This window comes from Notolepis coatsorum, assembly GCF_963971535.1.
Source record: "Notolepis coatsorum genome assembly, chromosome: 8".
Taxonomy (NCBI): domain Eukaryota; kingdom Metazoa; phylum Chordata; class Actinopteri; order Aulopiformes; family Paralepididae; genus Notolepis; species Notolepis coatsorum.
In genome coordinates, this window is record NC_140172.1 from 79,570,312 (window position 1) to 79,582,654 (window position 12,343).

The 12,343-nt window shown below is 40.0% G+C and overlaps 1 protein-coding gene across 1 annotated transcript in view; it reads left to right on the forward strand.

Moving 5' to 3' along the window:
• LOC311233495 (arylsulfatase I) overlaps positions 1–11,420 on the forward strand; it is a gene marked incomplete at both ends in the record, with an annotated part of 81,161 nt that extends 69,741 nt beyond the window's left edge. Inside the window, one exon of the mRNA XM_084320462.1 lies at positions 10,331–11,420. Within this exon, the coding sequence (XP_084176588.1) occupies positions 10,331–11,420 (1,090 nt within the window). The remainder of the gene's footprint in view (positions 1–10,330) is intronic.
• Between the last annotated feature and the right edge of the window lie 923 nt (positions 11,421–12,343).

Genomic DNA, 12,343 nt, shown 5'->3' on the forward strand with positions numbered 1-12,343 from the left:
TGCAGTTCAAAGTGCTAGATGTGCAACTTGGCTATAATAAGGTCATTTATAGGCCTGATATTCTATATTCTATAATAATATGTCAAATTGCATGTGTCCGGATGGCAGAATTAAGTACTGTTTCTACAAAACCTTCTGTTTAACCTGTTCCACCCCAGGTGAAATCTGCATAAAATGTATACCTAGGTAAATGGAATATTGCTCCACTTCTACAAGGGCTATTTGCATATTCTTGGTATCTAGGAACATCTATGGACCTCAATGAATATATTCTCAGTGTCATAAATATTGTGTCTATTACTAGGCTTGCTTAAATTCTGATGAAACAAAGGAAAATATGAATTATGATTTTTCTTTTCATCTTTGACAGTGAATAAAACCATGATAATAATGACCAAACTTAAAAAACTGCCACTGAGCTAATTCAGTACCCTCTTGAGATCATGTGTACAAAAGATCTAAGGAAATTAATAAAGGGAAGATGATCAAATTGAAGGTTTTGTATATACAGTACTGAATTCTCCCATCCGGACCAATGCAATTTGAAATATTATTATAGAATATAGAATATATGCTTATACATTACCTTATTATAGCCAATTCGCACATTTATACATATAGTATCTTTCAAATGGCCGAGTTCAATTTGGATATAGTATCACCAGGCATGCATAATAACATATACAGATATTTAATGTAATCGACTGTACTTTTTTATTTCTCCCACAGTGTAATCATTTTGTAACTAATTTCAGATCTAATTATTCCTACATGATTACAATAGTGTGGAGAAACTGACTGCGTTTCAATATTTGTCAAAAACGTTACCTTTTGTAGCTTATTATCGCGAATCATAACAATTATTGATATGATTCATTCAGAACGCCAAACTTTGAACGACCATAGCGGACCACAGGAAGTGTAGTTTTGAGAAATTCCGACGCTGGCAGATAGCTGGCGAGGCGATCTTCAAAATGGCCGCAAAAAAACTACAATTCCCATGGTTCAACATTTCCATTTCCGCTTCCGCGTCAAAAACGCGAGTGAAAAATAAAAACTTAAAATGATATAAACTCACTTTTAACCTATTGCTAAACTATTGCCAACCTAACGTTTTACATTCTACATGTATTTGTGACATAGTAGTGATAATAATACTTGAAAACGTTTGATTTTAAAAACGTTAATTTATTGCATCACTCATAAAAATATTAATATATGATAATAATGTCAAAAAGGGGTCGGTACCGTCCCCATGGGGTGGAACAACATTTGCTTTTTTGTACACAGCACATCACAGCACATCTCAAGAAGCTGCTGAAAGAGCTCAGTGGCAGTTTTTGTATGTCTGGTCATTTTTAGCATGGTGTTATTCACCATCAAAGATGCAAAGAAAAATCATAATTTATATTCTCCTTTGTTTCATCACAATGTACTCAAGCCTAGTAACAGCCATAGATGTCCCTAGATACCAAGAACATGCAAAATGGACCTTGTAGAAGTGGAGCAATCTTCCATTTACTAAGGTATGTATTTTTAGGCGGATTTTCAGAAAATAGGGCTAGGGCTTAACAGCTTAATCTAATGTTGATTTGTTAATTTGATTACGTATGTTCCCATCTTGTATTGTACAATAATCTTTGCAAATTTAAAGAAAGGAACAACCGGTATAAACCACGCCCACTTCTGGTATTATATCCAAATACAGATAATGTTGTTGGTTGAACAGATACAAATGCAGATAATGTTGTTGGTTGAACAGATCCAGATCCAGATAATGTTGTTCGTTGAACAGATCCAGATCCAGATAATGTTGTTGGTTGAACACTGCACACCCCTCCAAGACCAGTGGCGAATCCTTGTGGAAGCCAACGGAAGCCATGCCTCCCTATAAATTTCATATCAAATTATGAAATATGAAATATGAAAAAAAAAAAATTAAAATATAATTTTTTTTTAATATAGTTTACATTCATTTTCATCTGTGCATCTGTGTTTTTTTTTTTTTTTTTTTTAATGTCTCCCTCTTCTCCTTCTCACTCCCTCTAACACACTGTCAGACTGTGCTCACTACTGCAGCTAGTATAGGAGAGAAGCAGTGGGTAGGTCTCTTTCTCCAGGCTTCCAGCATTATAGAGTGAGTCCAAACTCCAAATCCGATCCTAGCCAATCAGATTCGAGCTGACTGCCACTGGGCCACACCCTAAAAGTTTAAAACGGAGCTGGGAGGAAGACGTTCAGCATAATATTCCACCTGGAGGCGGGGCAGGTGCCATATTTTCCCCTCTGCACTCTGAACATTGTATTAACCCGTAACTGTTCCCACGGGCCGAATATTGCCCCGATCCTCGCGAGATTAAATCCACGGGGACCTCTCGGCGTGCCGAAGCTTTTCCTAAATCACTTCCATCATCGAAAACGAGGGGAAAAGGTCGGCTCGCGACCCTGAAAATGTCGCGTGATTTTAAAAACGCTGTATTAAGTGAGCCTATTATGGGATCCACGCGAGCTTTCTATCGTGGAAACATCTGGGCGTCCCGCAACTTTTACTGATTCACATGTAGCCCCTAAAATGCTTAGAAAAGGAAAACAGAAAGCGTGGAATAAACTCGCCGAAACGGAAAAGTGTCCCACGGGCGCGCCGTGATTCCGATCCGCGTGAAAATATTCACGGCCATAGAGGAGACCGTGGGACACCTTTTTGCAACCGAATATGTGTCTCGAATTTGCTCCCACGCGGCGCGCAAAATCGCGCAAGGAAAAATCGGACCAAAAATTAACCAATGCTCCAGCAGTATTAATGACCCTGATGTAAACAAGACAAACGTCTTTCTCTGGTCTGCATCCCCTTATACAATTGTGTGTGAATGAATGAATGAATGAAAACTTTATTAACAGATTGCAGAATGGGTACAGTACAGTACAGCTCAATACATACAATTGTTAAGGGGATGCAGACCAGAGAAAGACTTTCGTCTTGTTTACATCAGGGTCCCCCATTTTCAATTCATCGTAAATGTGTATTGAGCCGTACTGTATTGTACCCATTCTGCAATCTGTTAAATAAATAAAAATAACGTTTGACTGGCCGCCGAGCCATACTGTAGTGTACATGGTGACTGCTTGACTTAAAAAAAAAAAAAAAAAAAAAAAAATATTAATAAAAATATTGAATAATTTTTTTTTTAATAGTTTTTTTTTGGCTTCCCCTGTTATTTTACCCACGCGACGCCACTGTCCAAGACAGGGAACACTAAGACTACATGCAGACACCAAGACAAGGGAAAACATAATATATGGAACAGCTAAACAAAACGAACAGGGGAACATGAACGGGAGGGAGAGAGACAGAGCAGAGGAGGGAGGGAGAACAGAGAGAACACAGATAGGCAGAATGAGTGGGGGAATCAATGTCCATGGCAGAGGTGGGGGAACAGTGAAGTAGAATTAGCTTTCAGAGCACAACACTATTGTAAACAAAACAAAAAAAAAATATATATACAGTATATAATAATAATAATAATAATAATAATAATAATAATAATAATAATAATAATAATAATAATAATAATAATAATAATAATAATAATAATAATAATAATAATAATAATAATAATAATAATAATAATAATAATAATAATAATAATGAGATAATAATAATGGAAACTAAAAGGGAACTGAACAAAACTAAACTGAACTAAGATAAGCTAAACTGGAGCGGCTAGTTGGTGTAGAGTGCGGTACCTGCCGGTGGGGTGTGACTCATGGTTGTGGCAACAGTGACTCCTACTGTCAGTCGGGCAGCTGTTCAACAAGGAGGGGATCTGGGAGAGATAGTGTGAACCTCCATGTGTGTAACCTCCAGTGAAACTCCTGGCTTGGGTACTCTACATGTATCGGAGGAGGCATGTGGTAGTCTACACCCTCCCCAGACAGACAGTAGGGTAGTCTACACCCTCTCCAGACTGACAGTAGGGTAGTCTACACCCTCCCCAGACCGAGTCTACACCCTCCCCAGACCGAGTCTACACCCTCCCCAGACTGACAGTAGGGTAGTCTACACCCTCTCAAGACTGACAGTAGGGTAGTCTACACCAGTGGCGTCGTTAGCCCTGGGCTTCCGGGGCTTTAGCCCTGGGCTTCCGGGGCTTTAGCCCCGGATGTTTTTCTCCTAGCCCCGGATCTAAAAAAAAAAATAATAATAATAATTTACATTATTTTTACATTTTTTCTTTTTACTTTTTTCTTTTTTTTTAGATGTCAGCATCCCCATTGTCTGTGCTGAATGTTTGTTAGTGTTTGGTATTTTTTGTTGGTTTTTAGTACTTTTAAACATTTTTAGTAAGTAGTTTTCATTTGATCCTATAGTTTTTTCATTCACCGATTTGTGGACTTTTTTTTTAGTGTCCTGAAAGGCGCCTTATAAATCAAATGCATTATTATTATTATTATTATTATTATTATTATTATTATTATTATTATTATTATTATTATTATTATTATTATTATTATTATTATTATTATTATTATTATTATTATTATTATTATTATTATTATTATTATTATTATTATCATCATCATCCAGGAGGGAAAAGACACTTTGGATAGTAGGGACTGCATCTCTGCCTGTCCTGACCATGAGGAAACACTTTGCAACTGTGATCTCCTCTGGCAATAGTTGGATATTGTAATGTGTGGCGAGGGGTTGCAGCAATGCCACTGAGAGAAACTGGTCTGAGGCTGGATAACATGCCTGTATGCCTCTCATAAGTTGTTATCCAACTCATGAGAACCTGCTCTCAAGCTCTTGCAGCATTCTGTCGACGACTGGATAGAACAGTCTCTGTCTCAGCTGATCTCCTGAGCTGAGGTCTGAGCTTGTGCCACAAGATGACTCAACTACATACTCGTCCATCCTTTTCTGCTTCCTCCTTTGGCTGGTAGTATGTTCCTCAATCCAAAGGCCATTACATATGGCCTTTGTCCTGTCATACATGTCCACTGCCATCTCTGAGGTGCGATAACCTTTGAGTGTGTCCTGCACTGTGCTTTTAAATAGTACAGATATTGAAGATGTGCACTTTAACGCAGCAGCACCTGGAGCCATCCATACCCATGTCCAGTGTCCTATAATAAGCTTTAATCGAACCTCGGATAGTCCGGTTGGTTTGGGGTGGTGTGAAAGCTCATTCACTCTTGCAAGTGAACCCTGCTGCGGTTCATTTGAGATGTGAATGCAAAGCGGACCAAAGGCAGGAAAATACCCAAAAATCGAATCTCTTTTTTAATGAGAAGACTGAAACATATGTATATAATGAAACACACAATACAGTTTTTTTTCGATTGCCTAAGCATGATTTTGAAAACAGGGCCCGTGTTTCAAAACACACAATTAGCACAACCACACACACAATTATCAGAACACCTCAGATCCTTTGCTAAATTAAACACTTGTCAAAACCATACACTAATTTTGTTACCATATGAGACACACGTTTCATATAACTTCATTCTGTTTGAACCAGTTACACACACTGCTGTGCTTAACCTAAAACACATTTAGCAATTCTACTTCTCAGTGATTAGAGTACTGTAAGTGAAGTACGCAGAGAATGTGCAAATATACAATAAATTCACCAAACACTACACAAGACCAATGCTGTAGACTGATGAAAATATAATTTATTTATCTACATATACCCAAATCAATGATGCAGACTGATGAAAAAAATAACATTTTCTCTCCATATACCCAAATCAATGATGCAGACTGATGAAAATATAAATGTTCTCTCCATATAACCAAATCAGTCAACATTTCAACATGGAGAATCACAACAATACATGTCCCAGTTGTCATGCTACTATGTGCATAACACTGTAAGCTCAGCAAATATCAGACAAACATAAAATACTGTATCCAGTACAGGTTAAAATTACAGTAACACAATTTTTTTTTGAAAAAAATTAAACAGAAAATACTAGACATTATCTCTTTGCCTAGCTGGATCTGGCAAGATAATTTTTTGTTGTGATTCTCCATGTTGACATGTTGACTGATTTGGGAAAATGGGAGAAAATGTATATTTTCATCAGTCTGCATCATTGGTTGTCTTGTGTAGTGTTTGGTGAATGTATTGTATATTTTCACGTTCTCTGTGTACAGTACTTCACTCTCCTTCCATTTTGGTTGAAGACAGGTGAACTCACCTGCTGCATTTTTATAGTGCTTAAACCTGATTGTGTATCTACAATTAAGCAATGGTGTGTTTGTGCATCTGATGGCTGTGTTTAACCAATTGGCTCATATGTGTGGTAATTTGACATTCTGTGTCTAATGTAATGCAAGTGTGTTTTTTTGCAAATCACTGTGTGTATTGTTTTGCAAAAAGTGAGGCTGACATTGTAGGGGTGCAAATCTGGGCCTATATTTTGCTCCTTGAGTGTAAGGTTTTGATAATTGTGTAATACTTTTGATTTGAGTGTTTATGCAATTGAAGAAAACTGTAAAGACTAGAGATGAACTGTTTATTTATTTTGTACATAGGCTGTGCATATGTTTGTTTGTTTATTTGCTTATGTGTATGATTCTTAACACTTTGGTTGCCTTGGGTTAAATTAATGATATACCATAGGTTGCCGGCTCTATTTGTCTATGGAGAAGTACCCCTTCTTTGCATGGCTATAACTTTTTAAATTCTATTGCTACATTGCCATTATAAGGGCCCATTCAAAGTCCTATATGTATTGTTCATTGTGTAGCAACGTTAAACTTTTTCATTCACATATTCATAGTAAAGTATGGTCTAATGTATAAGTATGTTTTCGTCTCTTTCTGCAGCTTTCTCCAGAACGTGATCTATAGCCCCAAATGCATTATATTGATGATGCAATACAGTTTTATGGCAATCAGCGCGATATAAAAAATTCCAACTAGACGTACTTCTAGAAGTTACTACACGTCATCTGATGTTGACCGGATGGGCTAGGGGGCGTTTATAATTCCGTGGGCAGCGTTATACCAATCATCTAATGTGGGTCAAATGTTGATAATAGCAGTTAGTATCGAAGAGGGTAACGTTACACGCTGAAACTCACCCCAGTCTCCGCGCGCCGTTGGGCGATCATCGTCGAGTTGAAATCTTATCATTATGGGATGTAAATTTACCCGGTCCATCTCCAGCTTGTATAATGGTATATACGTCCAAATCATGTTGTTTATCGAGTTATTGGCAATCGAGTCGCGGGACCTATAGCAAGCGCCGGAAGTACTACGGTCGTCTAGGACAACCTCTATTCAACATCCTGTTTGGCGATTGCGCCGATCGGCCACCAGATGGCGCTCCTGAACCGCCAGAGAGCTCAGTGGGTCCTGCTGGTGGATCTCAGGCCAGCGGAGGGACATTATGAATCCGATCGCAGATTTTAGAAATATTGATATAAGGACGCTGTACAGCGTCCCCCGGCAACTTTAGCATGGCCAGCAAAGACGTGAAAAGACGTGTCCCGGCACTCAAAGTGTTAACTGTGTTTTTATTTTGTTATTGTATATGTGTATGTATGTACAGTATATATATATATATATATATATATATATATATATATATATATATATATATATATATATATATATATATATATATATATATATATATATATATTAGAGCTGGGCCGTTAACAGTGTTAACGTGCTGCGTTAATGCTATACTAGTATCGCGCGATAATATAATTAACGCATTAATCTAAAAAAATTAAATTAAAAATAAAATAAAATTTAAATTTTTTTTTTTTACCTTTATTTACCCAAGGTAGGTTCTCTGAGCACAGATGCTCTTTTTCAGGAACGCCCTGCTTCACATTCACACAGTTCCATTCACACCTGGGAGCTGCCCAGTACGACCACAGTTGACACCATTGGCCACTGAGCAACTCCACTGGAGCAGTTGATTCAAGCCATGTCACATAGTTCAAGTTTGAAATGATTCTTTCTGTTTTGCTCCTGAGAGTGTGCTAGATACTGTACTGTACTGGTAATATTATTTATTTGTGTTAACTTCTGAATAAAACAACTTATTAAACACAAGTACATCTTATTGAACATTATTTTGATATTTCATTACCAATTATCATAGCAAAACAGCTTTTTCAAACAACATGCATTTTGGAGACGGGAGATGGGCTCATGGTGTAATGGGCCACCTGGCCTGAGAAACATAAAGAGGAAAGAAAAAGTAAGGACTTACTTCTGGTCATTATTTGGGTAGAACTAGGCCTGCCACGATAACACATTTTGCTGGGCGATTAATTGCCCCCGAAAATATCGCGATAAGCGATATTATTGCGACCGGTTAGAGAATTTTTTTTTTGGAGAAATTTATTTCCCAAAACTTTTATTTTGAAGCCCACCGCTCCGTCTTTTCCGGTGTTTAAGACTTTTATTTTGAAGCCCACCGACCGGACCGGAAGTATTGTTGTGATTATCAGGTACTTTTTGGGTACCACTGAATAGAGACGCGTCTCTAGGATTTCATAATCATTATGTTTGCAGCAGGCACAAGTGCAATAAACAAAGGATACAGTCACTGTGTATTCTGCCTCATTTATTGATTAAACAAAACCGACATCAACACAATTTGCCACCGAGCGGAGAGTTTAGTCTCGCAAAAAGATCGCTGACTTGTTAAGGCTTGTTGTTAGGTTAGGTGCTAATGTTGTGCTAGCGTTTTAGCATGGCTATCGTACATAGCGTGATCAATATAACTCGCTATTGATTGTTTGTATGAGTAACGTTAATGCTAGTAGAATAGACACAACGTGAGGTAATCACCATCCATTTTAAACCGGTTATTACCTAATGCTAACGTTAGCAAATAGACGCGACTGGTAACGTTACAGCTTGTTAGCCTAATGCTCGTTAACGTTAGCATAGACAGCCTAGCTAACGTTAACGCTTGTAGAATAGACACAATGAGAGGTAACGTTAGCGTTAGCAGAATAGACACAACGAGGGTCTCGTTAATGTTGTTATTGATTGATTGATTGAAAACTGTGTTTACTCTGTTTGTATGAGTAACGTTAATGCTAGTAGAATAGACACAATGAGGGGTAACGTTAGCCCCACGTAGCTCCTGTGCTGTGCTCTGTAGTAAAGCCAGCGGCCCGCCTCCCAACACGGACAGTGACTGACTAGGGGCACTGGGTCCGCCTCATTAAAACAAACGCGCAAATAGCAATTAATCGTGCCCGTCAAAATCATTGCATTCATTTTAATTATCGCAGCAATTAATCGATTTATTGCTTATCGCGGCAGGCCTAGGTAGAACACACATATTTTGAATGCCTTCGGCAGGTTTTTTTTTTTTTTCTTTTTGCCATTTTAATCTAGATTAATCTAGATTAAATCCAGGATTGCAGATAGATTAATCTAGATTAAAAAAATTAATCTATGCCCACCTCTAATATATATATATATATATATATATATATATATATATATATATATATATATATATATATATATATATATATATATATATATATATATATATATATATATATATATATATATATATGTATATATATGTGTATATATGTATATTTGTACTCCTGTTGGGGCTTCTTGAACCAGATCGATGTTTTATCTGGCTAAATAAATAAGAAACTGATGATTTGGTCCTGTTAACTTTGAATTTTCTATGGGGACTGCACAGATCCCTCTCATGGACCTGGACCTCACTTTGAGAACCTCTAATGATTCTAGTTATTCAGTATTCATCTCTAATTACTCTAAAATTGCGTATTTCTGTGTTTAAAAAATAAATAAATAAAAAATAAAGGGGGGGGGGGGGCTGACCCCCCCTCCACCCCCCCGGGCTTAAGCCCCCAATGTTTTCTAACCCTAAAAACGCCCCTGGTCTACACCCTCCCCAGACCAACAGTAGGGTAGTCTACACCCTCCCCAGACTGACAGTAGGGTAGTCTACACCCCCCCCCCAGACCAACAGTAGGGTAGTCTACACCCTCTCCAGACTGACAGTAGGGTAGTCTACACCCTCCCCAGACCAACAGTAGGGCAGAACAACGACTAGGAGGGAATTTGCATAGCAACTAAATTGGGGAGAAAAAGGCAAAAAAACTAAAAACTAAACTGAACCAAACTGTTAAGTACATCTAATTAAAGTAAACTAAACTCATTCAAGTGATTATGAGAATGATAATGAACAGAATATATAGGTCAAAGAAGATGTCCAACTCTACAAAGAGAAAGACCTTCCAGGATAAAGCATATAGGAACCTTCTCAATGCCCCCCCCCCCCTTCTCTCCATCCAGAGTGAAGCAGATCCTGAGGAACCATGACCCCAGCAAGCCGCTCTTCCTCTACCTGTCTCTCCAGGCCCTCCACACGCCCCTGCAAGTTCCAGATCACTTCCTGCGCCGATACAACTCCTTGGACAACCGTGTGCGGCGCCACTATGCCGCCATGTTGAGCTGTCTGGACCAGGGGCTGGGGGAGGTAGTCCAAGAACTCCGCATTAGGGGGTTGTACCAGCATTCAGTGCTAGTCTACTCCTCTGATAATGGAGGTCAGCCCCTTTCTGGAGGCTGCAACTGGCCCCTGAAGGGCGGCAAGGGCACCTATTGGGAAGGTGGGGTCCGGGCTGTGGGCTTTGTCCACAGTCCTCTCCTGAAGAGGAAGGGTGTAGTCAGCAGGGCACTGATCCACGTCTCCGACTGGTACCCTACCATGCTGGGACTTGCTGGGGCGCCCAAGTCCCACTACCGCGGCTTGGATGGATACAACATGTGGGGGGCCATCAGTGAGGATCTGCCCTGCCCCCGCACTGAGATCCTTTTCAACATAGATCCAGTCTCCAGGCGGCCTGGGGAGACTGATATCAGGGCTCTAGTGCTCAATGGCTTTGGAATCTGGGACACATCGGTGCGGGCGGCCATCCGGGCCGGCAACTGGAAGCTCCTGACGGGCAATGTGGGTGACGGAGACTGGGTACCCCCACAGATTCTGCCCGGGGGTCCACAGAGGTGGCAAGGGCTGGAGAAGCCGAGAAGCCAGCGGGGGAAGTCTGTCTGGCTGTTCAACATCACCGCAGACCCTTATGAGAGGTCCGACCTGGCCGAGGCACGGCCAGAGGTGGTCAAGCACCTGCTGACCAGGTTGGCTGAGTACAACCGGACAGCCGTGGCCCCCAGGAACTTTCCGGATGACCCCATGGCTGACCCCCAGCTCCATGGTGGGGTGTGGGGCCCATGGCTGGACCTGGATGGAGAGGATGGGGACGGCAAACAGGAGGATGGCAGGGGGGAAGGGAAGAGGAAGTTGAGACACTGCAAAGTATGCAAACTGAAAGCCCTGTTCAAGAAGGTTGGCTCACGACTGCAGAGGAATGCCCTCTTCTTCTAGCAGCCCCCAGGAAGCAAAGATGGAGACAGCAAGAGAGACAGACAGGCAGGTTGGACAGATCAGCAGACAGACAGACAAACAGACCAGACAGACCAGACAGACCACAAACAAGGAGGAAAACATTTTAGACACACATTTTTCAGACAAACAAAAAGGCAGATAGACAGACCAGTTAGACAGAGAAGCATGTTAGACAGACACTTGGAATGGCCGCTGAAGCATCATCTGTGTGTGTTATTGGCAAAACGGACAGTAAACCGTCCTGACTGCACAGCTGGTATCACAGACGGTTACTTCCGCCTGGCTGTGCAAGCCTCCAAATATATTGTATGTACTGTAGCATCATACATATTGCTTTCTATGTACTGAACAGTAAGCTCCCTATGTAGTACAAGAAATGTGGATGCAGCGATTGCATAATAAAATAACAAGACGATAATAGCAAGCATCCATCGGTGGAGTCAGACACATTGCAGATAAAAAGCATCAACAATACAAATAGGATATTCACTGGTAGAGTGCTTGATACCATGAGGGTGTTAGTAAAATTTTGTTAACTAAGTCATGAATATCAAATACAGTATGTCTGGAAAGATAGCACGTAACAAATCTAATGCAAATATGATATATAAATATATACACAAATAATATGATACTATACAGTGACAAGAAAACTAAACACCAATAATGATAAAGGTGGGGGGTGAGGAATCAAAGTCAAATCAAAATGTGTTTGTAAATCACAAGGTAATGTCCCCATGGGCCGGACAAGTCTTCTTTAAATCACAAGGTAATGCCCCCATGGGCCGGACAAGTCTTCTTTAAATCACAAGGTAATGTCCCCATGGGCCGGACAAGTCTTCTTTAAATCACAAGGTAATGTCCCCATGGGCCGGACAAGTCTTCTTTAAATCACAAGGTAA